General features: G+C 42.8%; 1 protein-coding gene across 3 annotated transcripts in view; it reads right to left on the bottom strand.

The window, feature by feature from the left end:
• The window catches only part of lpgat1 (lysophosphatidylglycerol acyltransferase 1), a 42,947-nt gene that overhangs the window by 5,591 nt on the left and 16,081 nt on the right, over positions 1 to 21,275 (bottom strand). For all 3 annotated transcript variants that reach the window (XM_080024343.1, XM_080024342.1, XM_080024344.1), the window contains exons 5-6: positions 18,013 to 18,304; positions 6,797 to 6,923 (exon numbers count right to left, since the gene is read on the bottom strand). In XM_080024343.1, the coding sequence (XP_079880469.1) occupies positions 6,797 to 6,923; positions 18,013 to 18,304 (419 nt within the window). The remainder of the gene's footprint in view (positions 1 to 6,796; positions 6,924 to 18,012; positions 18,305 to 21,275) is intronic.

Raw genomic sequence — 21,275 nt, 5'->3', positions numbered from 1 at the left:
AGACTAAAAGTAATGACTAAAAGTTGACTAAAATGTAATGACTTTTCGTCGCCTAAATGAAGACTAAAACTATGGAGGATAGAAATTACTAAAATGTGACTAAAACTAATAAGCATTTTCGTCTAAATATTAAGACTCAGACTTAATCTAAAAAAGCTGCCAAAATGAACACTGCTCCAGTGTATAAATGAGTATTAACTTTGGCCAATCTGTATAGATTGTTACCCGATTGGCTTCTCAAGCTCCACAGACAACCTACGTGCTCCTTTTATTAACTTTGAAACCCTTCATTTTACCCGTGATTCACACTAACTAAACCATAAAATAACAATAGTCCGTAAACATTGGCTTTGATCGAAATTAACAGAAAAAAACTGTCAGAGTTATAGCCAAACCTTTCACATAACTGGGATAGCGTTAGTAAACTTGTGCATTGTTGTCAAAATAATGCATTGAACATTTCCAGCAGAAAAGATTTTTTGGACCTTTTTCCACAGAACCCTACACACAAATCTCTTCCTACCTCCTCATCTTCCATGCGCTCATTTAGAAAGCACTGGCATTCAATATAATTAACTCAACTCATCCCAACCTAAACTCATTTAGCAATTTTCAGGGTGCAATCACTAAGAAGCTAAACCTGTTCACACACACACACACACACACACACACACACACACACACACACACACACACACACACACACACACACACACACACACACACACACACACCGATGAATAATAGAGGGCCACGGGTGGGTTCCTGTGCTTCGTAACCACGGCTGACAACAATTCAGAAGGAGCTAAAGGTAGGAGAAGAGTACATGTGAGAAAATACAAAAGGAGGAAGGAGAACATTTCCTGCTACTGGAGATGAGCATTGACCGTGCCCTGGTCTACATGGTGACAATGAGGGCAGTGGGCAAAGAGCACAACCAAATTTCATCACGGGTCATTTACATATCTACTGTACTCTGTGATACTGTGTGGAGTTCATTTTTTTTGCTCATTCAGTGTGCATTACAATCACAGGATAAAACAGATAGAAGCTCACAAAATGCACAGGGATAACATTTCAATGAGGAATTATAAATAAGAATATAAATCTATTTTTACATGTGTGAATCGTCCAACGAATTCTCTCCGCCATTGTCACTCACTCCGAGCAGGGTCTCCTTGTGCACGTGTGAGAGCCAGGCAGAGGGAGCCGGCCCCGCCCCTCTCACGCATGGCGCGGGAGGGAGGGGGAGAGAAAGAGAGAGAGAGAGAGAGAGAGAGAGAGAGAGAGAGAGAGGGGAGAGATGTCTCTTCTGATAATGCTTCTTGAACAAATATCTTAATCTTATTGCAAGTTAGAAACAGTTTGTATAGCCTAAATAAATAGACACAATAAACCATGTTTTATTTCGGCTGCACTTCATCATTTGAGATGTTGGGACTTCCCAATGTGTAATGTTGTTATTGAGGCCGAGGAGGGTTTTCCGGAGCGAACAATCCATGCAATACTTATGTTTTAAGAGCTCCTGCCTGCAGAATGCCAAGAGGCCCCTTATCTGCCATCAGTGGAGACATCGAGGGACGCCAAGATTCCACTCGTTAATTGCTCCATTTAGTCTTTAATCTGCCTCCTGTCTCCCGCTCGAGGCTGTGTTGTGTTGCAGGAAATGGTTTGGTACGTGACCCTAGACAGGACAGCGACCACCTCCACCGGAGGCTAAGAAGGGCTCAAGGGGAAGATGCTTACGGTGCCAGTATATTCACAGGATAGAACTTTTCAAGCAAAACCAAAGTCTTGAGTTTGGGTCTGGAAGCCTTTAGTGCAAACTATTCACCATTTCGCCAACCCTTTCCTGTCTGCAATTGGCCCAAACATCCCTTGGAGGTATCTATCGGAGTTAATCAGCCGAACTTTACTTTAGTTTCCGATTAATTAAGTCAATATGCACCAGTCAGCCACAGCATTAAAACCACTGAAAGGTGAAGTGAATAATATTGCTCATCTTGTTCCAATGGCACCTGTCAAGTGGGCAGGATACATTAGGCAGCAAGTGAACAGTCAGTTCTTGAAGTTGATGTGTTGGAAGCAGGAAAAATGGGCAAGCGTAAGGATCTGAGCGACTTTAACAAGGACCAAATTGTGATGGTTAGACGACTGGGTCAGAGCATCTCCAAAATGGCAGATCTTGTGGGGTGTTCCCAGAATGCAGTGGTTAGTACCTACCAAAAGTGGTCCAAGGAAGGACAACTGGTGAACCGGCGACAGGGTCATGGGCGCACATGGACTCACTGATGCACATGGGGAGTGAAGTCTAGCCAGTCTGGTCCGATCCGACAGAAGAGCTACTGTAGAACAAATTGCTGAAAAGGTTAATGCTGCTATGATAGAAAGGTGTCAGAACACACAGAGCATCGCAGCTTCCTGCGTATGAGGCTGTGTGGCCGCAGACCGGTGAGAGTGCCCATGCTGACCCCTGTACTCCACCGAAAGCGCCTACAATGGGCATAAGAACTGGACCATGGAGCAATGGAAGAAGGTTGCCTGGTCTGATGAATCATGTTTTCTTCTACATCATGTGGATGGCCGAGGTTAGGGTCCGATCCGATGGAGCATCAGTGGGATGTGCTGGAACAACAAGCCCGATCCATAGGGGCCCCACCTCACAACTTCCAGGACTGAAAGGATCTGCTGCTAACGTCTTGGTGCCAGATACCACAGGACACCTTCAGAGGTCTTGTGGAGTCCATGCCTCGACCTGTCAGAGCTGTTTTGGCGGCACGAGGGATAGCTACACAATATTAGTGGTGGTTTCATTGTGGTGGCTGATCGGTGTATAGTCTTTAATTTGCACCGAGGATACTGACATCTGTGTTTGAAGAGAAATTTGGAGGAGGTTCTTATTGATAAAGTTCTCTCTTTGTTGGAAATATACTGGCTGCTTTAAATAAAACACATCCTGGACCTCCCTTAGTGAATGGGCCTTTGTTCAATCTACACCGGAAGTATCCTACATACAACCCATTTGCAATTTCTATCATTTCCAAATTTCAATGCGTTTGACAGAGTCCCTTGTGTGATTGGGGTCAAACACTGGTTAACAGAACTGCAGTTACTGAGCTTTTTCCCCACCAAGCACCGCCTTTCCCCCATCTTTATCTTTATGGTGTGACTACCCTATGCCTGTCCCGGCCATATGGTCGTGACAGTGGCGCTGTTGACAGACGAGGCTGCAGCCTAGGTTGGAGGCGGGAGGGTGTGGTGGTTAATGACACACTCGCATGAGAGCAGCGATGTCTTATCAGCTGGCCGGTGCTGAGTAAAGTGTCTATAAAACCATTCTCCCACATGAGGGAGAACAATGTGCCCCTACACAGTATAATAGCTGCTGGGTGCATGTGCGTAAGCATTACGGGTGAACTTTGAACACATGAAAGTAGTGAATGGTTAATATTCCATCACATTTGATTGTTGTGGGTTTGCTGCAAGGTATGTGGTAAAAAAATAAAATAATCGCATATATCAATCTTCGAATCACATTTGTATATTCGACTATTTTCTGTTTTGTATTTTGTTGCTATTTGTTTATATTTGGCCATTTTTACATGATATATTTTTTACATTGTTAATTTCTTTTTTTTATTTTAATTTATACAGACTGTTGAGCTTTATTGAATGATTCTTGTTTGTGGAAATGCACCGAACCAGGACTAATTCCTTGTGTGAATGGACCTAGCAGAAATAACTCATTCTGATTCCAATTCTAATCTGTATAAACTCAGAAATCTGTATTAATGCAAATGCATCCTATATGTGTGTGTGTGTGTGTGTGTGTGTGTGTGTGTGTGTGTGTCTGTGTGTGTGTGTGTGTGTGTGTGTGTGTGCCATCCGTGTTAGGCCTAAGGGCGACATAAATGACATCACTTTTTGCCAAAAAGTGGCAAAAATAGATTAATAAAAATAAGAAGAATTCAACCTATCCGACACCAACTCCTGCCCTCCCTCCACACGCCCACGGCTTATAGTGCTACAATCTGAGATAGAGATTACACACACACACACACACACACACACACACACACACACACACACACACATACACACACAGGGGTGGGGAGGTTGGGTGGAGCAGTGGGTCATTGACTGGAGACAGAGCAAGAGAGGGAGGTAGGAGGATAAGGAAAAATCTGGAAAATTCCTCAATAACGCTTGCACCAAAGTTGAGGCTTAAGCTCCTTGAACATCTATATATATGGATAACTTGCCCTTTTTTAATCTGAATCAAATATTTGTAAAATAACTCCCTGTGTCACTAGAACTTTGAGAATGAGCATCTTTTACATCTTCATTTCACTTTACTGAATGAGCAGCGAGTTGGCTGCAGGGACATGAGAGCAGAGGAGGTAGGTGCACTTCCGCCCTCGTCCACCAGGGCTCCACGAGCGGCTCGAGAGGAGACCTTTACACATTACATCATCTCTGGCTGGGAAATCAGAACTCTACTACATAAACAAATACTTTACCAGCACGGAAATGGAGATGCTAGCAGGTAGGATAAATGACACGGGGCAAAAAAAAAAAAAAAAAAAAAAAAGTACAATCTAAAATCCATTGCCTGTTAATCCCAGTAAGACTCAAGCTTCCCCAGCCTCCTCGCAGTCTATGCTTAATCGGCAGATCAGGTTAAGCTTCTTGTCGCCTCCGCACCTGCACTGGTGTTGGGCCTTTCCCTCCGCTAACCTCAGGGCCATTCCCCGCAGGCATCATGGAGGCGTGTGCGCGCTTGTGACTCACTCACTCACACACACACACACACACTCACTCACACTCACTCACTGAGTTTTGGGCCACGGGCCGGTCGGTTGGCGGCCTCGGAAAGCTGCTGACTGTGCAAGGGAAGTGGACGGTCTCGAGGGGCCACTGAGCGGGCCCCACAGGCGAGGCGTGAGCGGCCCATCCACCGCCACTCTCTCATTACACGCCTAATGAGTCCTTAGGCCTCTTGCTCTCTTGGGGTGTTGGCGCCGAGGAGCAGGACGTCGGGTTCATAAATCACCTTTTAGGATTGTCAACCATCGACTCCGCCCACACCCACACCCACACCCACACCCACACACACACACACACAGCCCAGGTGTCTATTGGATACGAAGGAGGATTATTAATAGTGGAGTGTCCCCCTGATCATGAGGATTTAAGCCTGGACAAGGCCTCCACCCGACCTGTGGTGGACACTGACGCAGATTAATCTCAGGTCCAGAACGACAGAGAATACAATCTGTCAAGTGCGGGGTTTCCCCAACATGAATACCATAAGGGGTTATTAGACTTTGACATCTATATACTGCAAATTCATCAACATTGTTCCACATTTAACCATTTGATTGATTTGAAGACTGTGCCATGAAGAATCCCATTGGAGGTTTCATACAAAAAAACAATTCAGCGCTTATACCTTTAGCAGCAAGTAGACGACCAAATTATCACTGCCATGGTTTTTTTTTCTTTTTTAAACAAATGAGATGAGACCCCGCAGCCCTCTATCACCCCACACCAACAACACAGACTGGACATCATATGGTTGTTCCAAACATTGGGGAAAACTTTGTGTATTCAAGTATGTCACGCTCTCCTCAGGTCAAGTCACCCTTGTTCCCCTTGTGTCAACATGGATTGTGAAAGTCTACTTGGCTCAACTGTGAATATATTTTCACAAGTTTTGTCAGGTGACTTGCAGACACCATTTTAAAAGGATTTCTTCAAATCTTGAACAATGACCAGTCTAAGCCAGTCTTATCACTTGCGATAAACATTGCACCATCTACGCAACTTCGGGATAGTGATGAAGAACAGGAAACAGCAACATCAGTGTGACATTTTAATCAAAGCGAGACACTTTAATCGGCTGTGACTTTGCAAGTCACTAGCCACGGGGGAAAAACGACATAAATAAATTAATGAATAGAAAAAACAAACAGAGGTGGCTAGCAGTGGGTGGACGGATCCCTCTGGACCCAGCAGAGTGTTGGTCTGGTGAGTCATGTGAACAGGGGCTTAAATATGGAGTCTCAGAGTCTCGGTGTGCCAAAGCCAAATGAGTTGTAATTCCATTATGGTACCGTGATGAGACTGCCCCGTAATTTGATTCCTCTGCTTAAAGGATATCCCTCATGGTTTTGTCATGAAGGCACGGTAATGGGGCAGATTACGGGGGCGGTGTGTGACAGAGAGAGGCGGGCAGATCGCTGCAGCGCAAACATTTTTGGCACCACGACGGCTCTAAAAGTCAGAGGAATCATTCTAAAATCAACAGTGACAAGGTAACACGCCTTAGACCTTCCTAGAAAACCAACAGCACAAAACACGCCGTCTGTCCGCAGTTGAGATTGTATACATGAGCACAGACCTGACTAACAGGCTGCATGCACTACCAACATCTCTGCCAGCATGCAGCCAGATCAGTTTCCTAACCTTTGCCCTGCCACCACACACTTTTTTATAATGAAATAATCCCAAGGCACACCACCATCCTGTTAAATACTAAAACTTTAAACGTCACAAACACTAAGAACTGTTACGTATTTTAAGTAAGTCTCTCAAGACTCCCATGTAAATCGCTTTGGACAAAAGCATATGCTAAATTAATAAATGAATACATTAAGTTGGTTACAGTTGAAATGATCCCTTAGGTCCAGTCTCTTAAGGCCCTCAGGAAGGCATAAAGGTTTACGCCATGCCCCCTTCACCATGTATGGAAAACACCCCATTTTGCATATCACATACCTCATCTCCTTCTTACCTGTAGTGGACGTGTGTGACTGTGGGAGGCCTGTAGCCGAAAATCCAGGTCTGGATATCCATGGGTCTGGCTTTGGGGTAGGCTATGGTCACGTCCACCACCCACTGCAGGCCTTTGCGCTTACTACCTGTCGTGGAGGATGAGCAGAAAGCGGGGGGGGGGGAGACATTTAAAACCCAAGGAAGAGGCAGAGACACATACAGAGGCCATGGAAAATAGCAGCTATGCCGGGATTCCAACTCAACAAATCAACAAGTTGGTAGAAATAGGTCGGCTCGGCTCAAAGAACTTTGGAAGGAGGTGACGTGCATCCTGCCCAATTAAAAGAGTTTGAAATGATCCGGGGAGAAAGCCCCAAGTGCAGCAATCTGCGTTAGAGTGAAAGAAAAATATAAATTAGTGGTAGATAGCGTGACGTATATTTTGGTTGTAAACTGGTTGTTTATCACCCTTATCATGCCTCTCTTGCAGACAGGAGGGGTGGGGGTGCTGTCAAGGAGGCAGAGACATGGGAAAGTAGAGAGGAGAGACAGCAGAGAGCGAGAGAGGCTGCCTGCTTTTCAGAACAGCACAATATTTTTATACCTCCACATCTATAATTTGACGACATTTCGGTGCTTTCATTCGGAATTTTCACACAAGAGAAACAATTATGAGTAAGGAGGATATTATGACCAAGCAGGCGATGAGAACAGCTAGAACAGTCTTCACGGTAATAAAGCCAAGACAACATTTGACTATATCACAGGATCTCTCTGTCTGAGGAGTCGGACGTGTGCGCGCTGAGAGCCTGGTCGTTTGTTAAGCTTTAAGCATGATACTGTTTTTTTTTTGGTCTTTTTTTCTGTTGTTTATTTATGTTGTAGTTGTGGTCCTCTCAGTAGACGGCTCGTTTGTGCAGGTGTTGCCACCGGTGCTGCCCTGCACCAGGGTGTTTATTTCTGGTGCCCCCCCCCCCAGTTATACCCCACGAGTGCGAGCTGCAGTGTTTCAGTAAGATAGTCAGCCTGTCTGAAACCACACCACTCCGATGCAAAATCGAGGCGTTGAGGTATGTGCAGTTGTTGCGGAGACAGGTGCTCATGCTGCTAAGGAGCAGGACCTGGATATAAGGGGATGGTTCCCCTAACTTAGGCAGCTCGTTTTCAGACAGAGTGAATTGGACCCATGCTAGAATGGCTGGAATGCATAATCTAAGTGGTATTCTCAGCAAAAAAAAAATTTAAACATGTTTTGGGGACCTCAGAGACCATATATTAACTTGGTGAAAAGGAGCATAATAGGTGCTCTTTAAGGACATATTATGCGTTGTATGAAACAACGTTTTGTTGTTTCCAGAATGCTTTTTAATTTTTACAATAGTTTTCTTTAATTTGGGATACTTAAATGTTGAAGGTGGGAGGAACGGAAAGAAGAGTGTTTTTAAGCCCCACCTCCTTTAGGTTTGTTTAACCTGGAGAAGTCAGCCGTCAGAGGAGGCTGGAGAACTGCCTCTGTCCCCCTGATGGGACATTGACCACTGACCCTGAGCGGTGGAGGCTGGTGGTGGGTTTCTACACTGCCCCTTATGGGGCGGAGGACTGTGGGAGGCCACTGAAGAACATTGAACTCATTGTCATGTTCATGAAACGCGTTTGAGATGACTTGTGCTTTGTGACATGGTGCATTATCATGCTGAAAGTAGCCATGAGACAATGGGTAAATTGTGGCCATGGAGGGATGCACATGGTCAGCAACAATACTGGTATTAACAGGCCCAAAGCGTGCCAAAAATTCCCCACACCATTACACCACCGTCACCGACAGCCTGGACTGTTGACACAAGGCAGGTTGGCATGGATTCATGCTTTTGGCACAAAATTCTGACCCTTCTGGCTACATTTTTCCAGTCGTCAACTGTTCAGTTTTGGTGAGCCTGTGCCCACTGCAGCCTCAGCTTTCTGTTCTTGGCTGACAGAAGTGGACCCCGATGTGGTCTTCTGCTGTTGTAGCCCATCCACCTCAAGTTAGACGTGTCGTGCTTTCTGAGATGTTTTTCTACTCACCACAGTTGTGCAGAGTGGTTATCTGATTTACCGTAGCCTTTCTGTCAGCTCGAACCAGTCTGGCCATTGTCCGTTGACCTCTCTCACTCAAAGCAGCCTGGCCTGCACTAACAATCATGCCACATTTTTTTCCCATTCTGATGGTTGATGTGAACATTAACCGAAGCTGCAATGGTTAGATAATTGCATGAACAAGTAGGTGTACAGGTGTTCCTAATAAAGTGCTCACACCTAAAAATAATTAAATTCACTTAATTTCCATTCCGTAACTCGCCAGTCATTTCTCACCATCCAGGAATCTGGGCAAGGGTGATTAGAGCAGACACGTGTAAAAGCTAAGAATAAACGCATGAAAGATCCATCTTCAAATTAACTAATCAAAAAATTGGTTCTGGACAACCAGCCCTGAATCTGCCCTGTTTGGAAAATCTACAGAACCAAGAGGTCCAGGTGATTAACAGAGGATAAACCCCTGACTCAGTATTTAAATCCATGGCAAACGGCGGCAATAACATCCTAGCAGACGTGTCCTATATATGTGTGTGTGTGTTTCTGTGTGTGTGTGTGTGTGTGTGTGTGTGTGTGTGTGTGTGTGTGTGTCCGTGTGTGAGCGAAGAGATTTTCATAAGCGCAATGCAACTCAGTTCACCCCACAGCTTGCATGAGATTTATGTCAATACTCCATAACACCAGACGGACGGAGAAGACAGAAGCTGGGGAACGAGGTGACTGACAAACAAATGGCGGACGGTAATGAGGAATATGGTGGCTATAAAACAGTGTGGCTATCCCGTGAAGGATGGTAATCCTTCCTATCTCGCTGAAAAAGGCAGCAGTCATCTTCTTGCCTGAAAGAAGAAAAGCCCTTTCCCGGGCCTCCCTCCACACTGTGACAAGTCAGACAATACTGTAATAACAGTGTTTACCCATGACATCAGACCTGCTCCCAGCATAAACAGATGAACTGGACCTTCGAACGCGTACGACTGGACGGGATGATGATCTGTCGGCACTCTCGATGGAATATCATGTGACTTTACATCGAACCCCGTTTGCCCCCCTCTGAGCCGCCCATTTGTCTGTCTGGGAGTGCGTGAGTCAGCAAAGCTGTGAGCACCTCCGCATAGCGTCCCAGAGAGGGTCAAGGAGAGAGCGAGAGAGAGTTTGAGTTTTTAAAAACCTTTATTTAGCACATGTGGTATCTACTGAATCCAGTGGCACAAGCACAAAAAGAAGACAATTCAATGAACAAAGCCCCCGCGCACGCAAGAGAAAGGTCTCTTCTGATGCCAACACACACACACACACACACACACACACACACACACACACACACACACACACACACACACACACACACACACACACACACACACACACACACACACACACACACACACACACACACACACAGACCACAGGGTGTTGAGAGACACCGTACAACCCTCCCCCTCCTCCCCCGTTCTCCGTCTGTTTCAATGCCATTAGCGGGACTCGAAAGGAAGGACAAGTCCTGCCGTACCCATCAGACTCGACCGGACTGTTGAAATTAATAATACAAAGTGAGAAACAAAAGCAAAGTCTACCAAGATAATTTAATGAGAAGTCCAAACAAAAATGGCCAAAAATGTCATAAAGACAAAGGAAAAATAGCGAGTGTGATGAAGGCAGAAACCCTGCTCCCCTCGCCCCCACACACAAAACTAATTTTCACACTTATATGATATATGATATGATTATATCTTTGATTGAATGGATTCATGGCGAGAGTTGTTCCGGTACCAATATTGGAAATGCCTCCGATACAACCTAAAATGCTGGATCAGGTATTTGCGAGTAGTCTATGCACCGATCCAATATCATGTCGTTTATCACATGATGATTGTTTGTTATGTTGAATAACGGAGACCGTAGCCAGAGCTTACTACATTTTATCAGCACAGCTCACAAGAGAAGACCAGTCACGTAAAGCAGACACTACACTGTCGCAGACATAAACGTAAAGTGGAACAATGCGCTGTTGCAACAGTGCCAGACGCATTCCTAGATTTATTACGTCTTTAAGTTTCTGTTGCACAACTGGTTTATCCTGTCACTGTACTATTTACAATTTTAAATGTATTTTATTTGACAAAATTATGGCTGCCCTTTCAGTTTTTTTAAAGGAATTGTTATTTATTCATTTTCAGTTATAACTGACTCTCAAACTAGATAATAAAAGAAAGTTATATGGCATTCATTCTCTGTATGTATTTGTTTATGTTTTACAAAGGGTTAAACCTGAGCCAAGCCGTACAACAATGATAGCAATCATATCACATAACATTTTTAAATTAAAATTTATAAAATAAATAATGTGCAATTATAAAATACACTGAACAACACACTATAAAATAAACTGACTTTGAAAGAGAAAATATTTCCCTTCAAGAATGAAACAATCTAGGTTGAGGTGTATTTACAATATTAATTCTAAATGATCCACATAGGGTTAGTAGTATACAGCTGCTATACAGCAAGATAATAATAACAAAAAGAATATATATATATATATATATATATATATATTTTTTTTTTTTTCCTTTCTTTTTTGAATGCACCGTAGTGGATAGGTACTCAATATCAGCCGATACGTAAGTTCAGGTATCGGAATCGGTATGCTATTGGAACATCTCTAGTCACGGCTGTATTTTTTTTTTTACGACGACTTAAGTGATGTGTTTTGTTTGTCATGACACGTCGGGTGGAGGGGGAGGGGGGGGATGCGGCCTCAGTACTGCCCCAGCATGGCCACATCCTCTGATAGTGCCGGCGCAAACACTCGATGCGAATTACTATTAACACAGCACCGGCAGAGCCAGGGGAAAGAAAAAACCCCAACAGGCCCAACATTTGCTTACATGTGGGCATGGGGGGGGGCTTGCTGTGCTTGTGTGTGTGTGCTTTTTTCAAGTGCTTTTGAAGCACTATTTAAAAAATGTCAAGGACTTCACGCAAAACAAATAATAAATTTTCAATGTGACCTTTTAAATAAAATATAATCTTCTCATTGTCACCTCAGTCTCATTGTCTAATATTTATATGAGTATATCTATTATATACATATTATTAATCTCATTGTCATCTACTATTATAAGTATCCATGCTGTCCAGGGTGCAACCATGCTGGATTAAATTTTCTCTGGCATAATCTATGTAGTGAAAGAGATTTTGGAACATTTTTATTTTGTTACGATTTGAATAACAACATCTGGTGGAATATCACAGGTTTTCATTGATTGGGTTTTTTCAAGGACATATCAAGCACGAATGGGGCAATTTTCAAGGTATTCCAGTACTTATATCCTCATATCTGAGGACAAAATGTAAGCACTTCAAGCACTTCAAAGACCTGGTAAGAACCATTTGTCTGTGTGTGTGTGTGTGTGTGTGTGTGTGTGTGTGTGTGAGTGTGAGTGTGTGTATATATATATGTGTGTGTGTGTGTGTGTGTGTGTGTGTGTGTGTTTAGGATGCCAGGAAATGAAATACAAAACCTTACCTGATGTTCCATAAGGAGGGAGCAATATTATTTGGATTGGATTACTTATACGCACGTACTTGGTGACTTTGGTGTGTCCTTGTATTGCTGTAAGTATTGCATTTATTTTATAAGCTAAATGTTGTGTTTCAGTTTTGGTTCTATAAAATATAAATATTCCGTCACATATATGTAGAAATACATGTGGCAGTTCCACCTGCCACAGGCCATCCGAGTGGCTTTTTCGGGGACCTCTGTCAGAGTATAGGTGATGGGGTTGAAATGTACCAGTTTGTGTGGGGGGATGGGGGTTTTACCTGTTGCTTGTTGATTGCTCTGATCAGCAACAGGCATACAGCCACCCCTGATCCAAGGCCAAATGGACTAGACCCAAGACAGGTGTGGCTGCTTAAATCACACTACCCTCACACCACAATACAGTATATACAGTGGGGGACATAATTACTTGATCCCTCACTGATTTTTTAAGTTTGCCCACTGACAAAGAAATGAACGGTCTTTAATTTTAGTGGTTATTTTTGGAAGGTTTATTATAAGAGTAAGAGACAGAATATCAAAAAGAAAATCCAGAAAATCACATTAAATAAAACATATAAATTATTTTGCATTTCATTGAGTGAATTAAGTATTTGATAACCTACCAAAACATGACTTAGTACTTGGTGGAGAAACCCTTATTGGCGAGTACAGAGGTCAGAGGTTTCTTGTAGTTGATTACCAGGTGTGCACACATCTCAGGAGGAATTTTAGACCACTCCTCTTTGCAGATCCTCTCCAAATCTTTGAGGTTTCGAGGCTGCCGCTTGGCAACTCCAAGCTTCAGCTCCCGCCACAGACTTTCTATAGAATTAAGGTCCAGAGACTGGCCAGGCCACTCAATGACCTTAATGTGCTTCTTCAGCCACTCCTTTGTTGCCTTGGCTGTATGTTTTGGGTCAATGTCGTGCTGGAAGACCCATCCACGACCCATTTTTAGTGTCCTGGCTGAGAGAAGGAGGTTGTCACCCAGGATTTCACGGTACATGGCCCCATCCATCTTTCCCTCGATGCGGTGACGTCGACCTGTCCCCTTAGCAGAGAAACCCCCCCAAAACATAATGCTTCCACCTTCATGCTTGACGGTGGGGATGGTGTTCTTGGGGTCGTAGTCAGAATTCCTCTTCCTCCAAACACGGCGAGTCACATTGATACCAAAGAGCTCGATTGTGGTCTCATGTGACCACATCACCTTCTCCCAAGCATTCTCTGAATCATTCAGGTGTTCATTGGCAAACTTCAGACGGGCCTGTACATGTCCCTTCTTGAGCAGGGGGACCTTACGGGCGCTGCAGGATTTAATCCATTACAGCGTAGTGTGTTACCAATGGTTTTCTTGGTGACTGTGGTCCCAGCTGCCTTGAGATCATTAACAAGCTCCCCCTGTGTAGTTCTGGGCTGATGCCTCACCTTTCTCATGATCATTGATACCCCACGAGGTGAGATCTTGTGTGGAGCCTGAGACCGAGGGAGATTGACGGTCATTTTGTGTTTCTTCTTTTCGAATAATCACACCAACAGTTGTCTCCTTCTCACCCAGCTTCTTGCCAATGGTCTTGTAGCCCATTCCAGCCTTGTGCAGGTCTACAATCTTGTCCCTGATGTCCTTAGACAGCTCTTTGGTCTTGTCCATGATGGAGAGGTTGGAGTCTGATTGATTGATTCTGTGGACAGGTGTCTTTTATACAGGTAACAAGTTGAGACAGGTGTCTTTTATACAGGTAACGCGTTGAGATTAGGAGTACTTTCTTCAAGCCAGAGGACTAATCTGTGGGAGCCAGAATTCTTTATGGTTTGTAGGGGATCAAATACTTATTTCACTCAATGAAATATTATAATAAACCTACCAAAAATAACCACTAAAATTATAGACCGTTCATTTCTTTGTCAGTGGGCAAACTTACAAAATCACTGAGGGATCAAATAATTATTTACCCCACTGTACCTATCCTTGTATATATTTATGTATGTATGTATTAACAATTTCTGTAGGTATACATATGAGTGCTTGTGTATGGATATGTGTGTATGCGTGCATGCCCGTGTAAAGATATACATTTCTTCATTTTTGTACGACCTACTGACAATTTTGTATGCTCTGAAAAACTATAAAACATAAAAAAATAAAGATGAAGGTTGCAGTAAAGGAGATTTTTTTTTGTCATAGCATGTTAATTGCAAAGTCCTCTTTCTAATTGGTTGTATTTAGGGTCTCTGTACAGAGAGAAAATAAAAATAAAATAAAAATGAATGCGATTGATGGCACTGGCCAGTGTGTGAGTGTGTATGTGTATGTGCTTCCTTCGCCTGTGGCTTAAAGGCAGGGACTCTCAGAGGACACGGGGGGACGTAGCCGATGGTGATTTAACGCTGCGGGTCGAAGTGTGCTCCACCCCTGGCCCTGCTAAGCAACATTAAATCCGCTAGAGCATTCTGCTGCATAACACTACTTACAACACCAGGGAGGGGGAAAAGAGGTCTTTTGATCAAAAAACAATTGAATAACTGAGAAAATTGAAAATAAAATCAATGTTCAGTTATAAAATACACCTGGTTATGAATGAAATAGTCAACTGACTTTTGAAAATAAAGTGTTTCCCTTCAATAAATAAACGATGGCGTCATGACAATTTATTTAAATTAATTAAAAATATTAAAATAAATAAATAATTCATTTTAAAAAGTATAATAAAACAAATAATTAGAAATAATAATAATAATAATAATATTAAATACATTATTATTAATAATAATAATAATAATAATAATAATAGTATTATTAATAATAATAATCGATAACTGCAAATAATAAAATAATAATAAAAAAATAAAGCTGTTATTATTTGCAGTTATGGATTTTGTTTTCTTCTGCCAGTTCAAGAGGAGAGAAAAGAAAAGCTGATTTTTTTATTTTCAAATGACAAGACCACTATATCCTTCTACTCAGACTGCTTCTTGGGGGTAGCCATGGTCCTTTAGGGGAGGAGGTGTGGAGCAGACGGGCAGTTTCCATGTGGCCCTGGGGTCAGGTACGGGATTAGAGAGAGATGGATGTGAGGGAGGGAGAGCGAGACTGATGTGTCCGAGGTCGACGTCCTTATAACTCAGAACTCTCTCAATTTTTTTTTCTTTTTTATCAATAAAAAAGTAAAAGTGCGCAGGTGAGGGGAAGCAGCCTTTAGAGCATGGAGGAAAAAGAGAGGACATTGCATTGCCCACGCTAGCTACACCGACTGTTATTTAAGTGGTCGGTGGTGAGAGTATTCCTCGGGGGGGTTTTGTAGGTTTTATAATTTGTGACAGCAAGTCGCCACCTGCTACAGTGTCCTTCAGCACAAAATAATGAAAAAAGGAGCCGGAGAGTTTTATCATTGGAGAGGATATTGGACATTTATGGGGTTATTCTCTACCTCTGTGGCTCTACAGTAAAAAGGGCCGAGCTGGGAGCTTTTTTGCCCCCGATTTAATATAACTCTTGATTGTGAAGCTAATAAAAATCAAGTTTTCATGACTCCTTGACTTTCATGATGAGGCAAAAAAAAAAAGTCACGATTGAATGCATATAGGCTGCGTTTACACCGCAGGTCTCAATACTCAGTTCCAATTTGTTGCCTCTATCAGATTTTTTTGACCGCCTGTTTACACATACTTTCCATGTGACGCATATGCGATTCTCGTGTTTACACCAGACAGCAGAGAAAACACTTACACTCAGCCCTGCACGCAAACTTTATACCTTAGCCCATGAGCACAGCCAAATCCGCCATCTGCCATGGATGCAAGTGAAATAGAAATGATAATTGAAGATATGGTTTTCCGAAGCATCTTCAGAGGTACTCCAAATTGATGACGAAGAAGAAAGTGGAGCGCCCTGACTGAAGCCTAGCTGTGTGCTACTTCAGTCCAGAGGGGTTTGTGGATCACTTTTGGTGCGATCGTGTAGTTGTAGTCGTATAAATAAATAAAGTTTTGTTTAAACTGTCGCCCCTTGTACATGTCATGATTGCGGCACTGACAACGTTTGAATGGCAATATCCAGATCTCCAACGCACCTTTCTACAGATATGAAATTAACTATCTGCCGACTCAAGAGTACAAATCCATTGCTTTCACCTCACATTGACCGTTATTTCAGGGTCTCATACAATCCACTTACCCACTTTTCCCATTAGATATACATTATAGGCTTTTTACACTGAAGTATGCCTTTCTTTTTTTTGTGGTGTGTCACGCTGGACGTCACAAACGCGCTGTAAAGGAGGCGTGTCATGATTCCAGTGATTGGAAAAGATGTAATGAAATTAAGAAACCGTGAAAGCACCATGGATTATCCATGGCCGCACGGCAACAGCCGATGCGCGGAAGAGCCGCGGTGCACAGGCCCAGTCCTTCAGTGATGGGGATAGGAGACACTCCTCCGGTTTGGAGCCCGGCTTGGGGCGGTGCTGGAGTGGCTCGGAGCCCGGCGGGGAGCGTGGGGGTTCCCTCCGCTCCGTGAGCACGGATTGTCCCACACTGAGAGTTGTCTCACACTCCCCCCAAAACATTTCATGGTCTCCCACACAGAAAAAAAAGTAATTAACTTCTGGTTTTGATTTTGGATTCAAAATCGGATATGAAATGATCGAATGATACACGGATAATACTGTCAATTACACACCACCATCTGGAACTTCAACACGCATCACACTGCCAACAAGGGTCCAAAATTTGCGGGTCGACCCGGGTGTCATCTTTCCATCACTGCCCAACCTGTGACTATTGCTGAGTCATTTGTCCTGGGACTGAATGCTGGGTGTAACCTTTCCCACTAATGAGAAAAGCCAGATGTTAGTGGATGTAAGCGGGTTTGTGGTGCAGTGGAAAAAGGGTATTAGAGAGGGAAAAAAAAATCTGGAAATTTGAGTAGCTTGAATATCTGATGTGATGAGATATAACTCTAGGTAGCCATTTTTGTATGGGTGATTTCAACCGGCACCAATCTCCCTAATTTGAAATATAGTTCTCTAATGAAAAATAATAAAATACATAGAAAAGAAACAATAATACAGTAAATTACAAAATATAATAAATAAATATTATGATTAATTGTATTAATCATAACAATAACAAAAACAATACTACCACTATTAATAATAATAACACACTTAGCTTGATAACAGGCCTTTCTTCCACACCAGTCATAAATAGCACTTCATTTCTTGATGTCAACTTGTTTAGTGTATTTTTCCAGGTATTTTGACCAGTTGTCATTTTCTCCAATTTAAAAAAAATCCTGTTAATATCTTGTTTTGGAATTTGAGTCAAATGTGGAAATAAATTGATGTAGTCTCTTCAGAGGACTATCTTTAGCAGTAAAAATAAACAATTTTTAAAGCGGTGACAGCTGTCACTTTTTTTTTTTGTTTACCGTAGGCGACAGTTTTGTTTCCTTTTTTTTTTTTAAGTATTGTTTGCACATCACATCTTTGGCTGAACAAACACAACCTGGAGCTCCAGACAACACATTTTCCCATGCGTTCAAGCTCAATTCAACTACTTGCAGAATAAATGTGAGAGAAGGAGGGGTGTTTGGGTGGGGTTTTTTTTTTTACCTGTCTGGCCGGGTGTTGCCGGGGCGGCCGCTCTCTCCGTGCCCAAGCTGCCGTTCTCTTGTGGCGCCCCCAGCGTCCTGAGGATGACCTGGGTGGCGCCCAGACGGGGCAGCGTGACATGGGTCAGGTGCGGCAGCGAGTTCTTCTTGGCGAACGACTGGCTGGTTTCCCGCCGCTTGCGCAGGAAGCCGCCCTCGGGGAACAGCACGATCCACTTCCTGTCGCGGCTGTGGTAGTACCGGTCCAGGTGGTCCTTCAGGTAGATCAGCTGCTTGTCCCGGTGGGCTTTCCCCTGGGGACGCAGAGGCAGATCGCACATCTCACACTCCGTAAATACAAATTTGATATTTACGAAAGCAAATCCCAGGGATGGATGTGAGAAACACTCAAAACGAGCGGTCATGGAATGAATTGAAATGGGATTTAATACATTTTGGGGCTGGGAAACATTAACAGCATTAACTGAGACGACACAGCTGGGTCAGGAGGAATTTTTTTCCCCTTTGCTTGGCTTGGTCAAAACCATTTTGAATACATTAGCATAGAATCTCACCCTCGAAATACAACTGCATTCGGGTGAAAAAAAAAAAAGAGGGAAAAATAGCAATTACCTGTCATTTAAGAAATTTTAACATACATACACATAACAAATTCTCCGCAAACTTAAATGTCACATAAGGTAAAAAGCTTCTTGTAGGGTGTAGGGTGTGCTGCCGGGAATTTCCCAGCATAAAACAGGGGAAATCTTTTATTTCTGTTTTGGCTGTCTTTATAGTGGTTCTTTGTCATTTAGTTCTCTGTGTATAGTAGATTGTGTTATGCTATAGTTATGCATTCTACCTTCATTATGTCTGTGAGTTGCCTTTTGTTGAAGTACCACTACTGAGATTACTAGTTCGACAAGTCTGCCTCCTGCCATTTCCCCTTTGTCAATGTAGTTATTTCCTCTTGTGGTGACACAATTGAAAGGGGATAATTTAAGCTGTTTGAGAGCCTCTTCCTGTCAATGGCATCCAAAGCTCACCATAATATGTATTTCTGATATAAACACATACTGCACTTTTTCTTCATTAAGATTAAATAAGACACTGTTATAACTTCGTAATAACATTGGAATCATTTAGACCAACTCATCCATTGTAATCTATGGCCCTATTTATATCATACATTATAAAGTATTACCTAGCATATTGTAGTATGGGGATGGTGTGGTTTGAGCAGTCGCGACTGTCCTGGATCTAGGTAATTTGGGCCTAGGATCAGAGTGGCTGCATACCTGTTGCTAGTTGGGTGGTCTCAGGAGCAACAGGTAAAATCCCCATCCCCACACTCACTCAGGAGAGGAGCCCATGTCATGACATGTGTCCATCTACTCCTGGGCTTGTTCCACCTAGTCCACTCTCTACAATAAACTGTGTTTTCTCAACCCATGGTCTCTGTGCCGGCCCTGAAACTGCCACACATATTTATTCATCCTATACAGAATATCCATCTATATTTATACCCACAACCATACTATCAACCATGCTGCCACTTTAACGTAATCTATCTTTTGCACATAACACATTTTGTACATTAAGTTTATTTTTGTATATTTTCTAGGGAACTCCCTCCCCCACCTGACCCACACTGCATTTCCTTTGTTTTCCACAGATTTTATTTTTCCCTGTATCTTTTGTATGTTCGTTTTTCAGTTTTGAATGCTAATTGTCAATATGAAAATGTAACAATCCTTAGCACAGAAAAATTCTTTGTATATGAAAATGTATTTGGCCGAATAAATAGATTGTGATCTTGATCAAAAAAGTTGTACAAAAAAGTACAAAACTGCTATAAATACACTGTGTTTTGACATGTGGCTAGGTGGTAGACAAAAACCAATGAATGCACCTGGAAAACAGCCTCAAATGAGAATTGACACCTTTATTGCCACCTTTTTAATCATATGATGCATCTTTTTCCATTCGTCCGTTATCAAGTAAATAGCATTCATGAATGAATAAACAAACATAAACACTAGTGTGTTTTATGACTGACTTGCCTGGGATCATTCCTCGTGCTATTGACTGAATACAGTCAATACAGTAAATATACATGCTATGTGCCTCACTTCCACCGTAGTGTGGAAATGTATCCACATCAGTGCAAAAGGAAAAACAAACAAAACCGACGCACAATACCGGAGAGCTGTTAAATATTTTATTTTTATTTATTTTTTTAAATCACTTGCCATTGACAGACATTTGTCTTGACCTGCTGTGGAGGAGAACGACCATTTGTTGTGAGGAGGTGTGAGACACATTCTTTGAGGTTGTGTAAATGTTTTAAAATTCCAACCTTCCCTTAAATTCCTTATATTTACAAAATAAAAGCGTCCCCTGAACATTCTACAATATTCAAAAATATTGCGAGACTTTCTGTGGCCGTTAATACCATGTCCATCTGTGTGTGTGCGTGTGCGTGTGGCACAGCAGGAAGCTCTGTTCCCGCTGCCCCCCACAAAGAAAGGTCAGTCTACAGCCACGTGCCCTGCAGCCCCAAACTGCACTACTGTCCACCGCCTGTAAAGGATTAACAAACACAGTGTACAGCTGGAACAAGTGGATGGCCCCGACCCCTCTGGGGGTCAGTAAAAATAGGAGCCAATGGGCTAAAATGGGAAAAAAAAAGTAAGTTGTGTAAAGTTTCCCTGAATAAATGGAATAGGATAGTATAAATGTGTCCACCCGCCATTTAATGTGAGCGTAATTTTTTTATATTCTTCATGCCTTTCTTAACATAAATGTTGTTGTTTTTTTTTTTACTTATTTATTCTGCATTAATTTATGTCTATATTATTTTCATCTCACACACTCACACACACACACACACACACACACACACACACACACACACACACACACACACACACACACACACACACACACACACACACACACACACACACACACACACACACAGGTGAAGTGAATATCATTAATCATCTCGTTCCTATGGCATTCGTAAAGGGGTGGGATGTATTAGGCAGGAAGTGCACAGTCAGTTCTTGAAGTTGATGTGTTGGAAGCGGGAAAAATCGGCAAGTGTAAAGATCTGAGCCACTTTGACATTGACCTAGACAACTGGATGAGAGCATCTCCAGAGCAGCAGGTCTTGTGGGGTGTTCCCGGTATGCAGTGGTTATTACCTCCCAAAAGTGGTCCAAGGAAGGACAACCGGTGAACCAGCGACAGGGTCATGGGCTCATTGACGCACATGGGGAG

The sequence above is a fragment of the Zeus faber genome (genome assembly GCF_960531495.2).
Source record: "Zeus faber genome assembly, chromosome: 2".
NCBI lineage: Eukaryota > Metazoa > Chordata > Actinopteri > Zeiformes > Zeidae > Zeus > Zeus faber.
The sequence above is the reverse complement of the archived record's forward strand: the minus strand, read 5'-3'. Positions and strand labels throughout refer to the sequence as shown.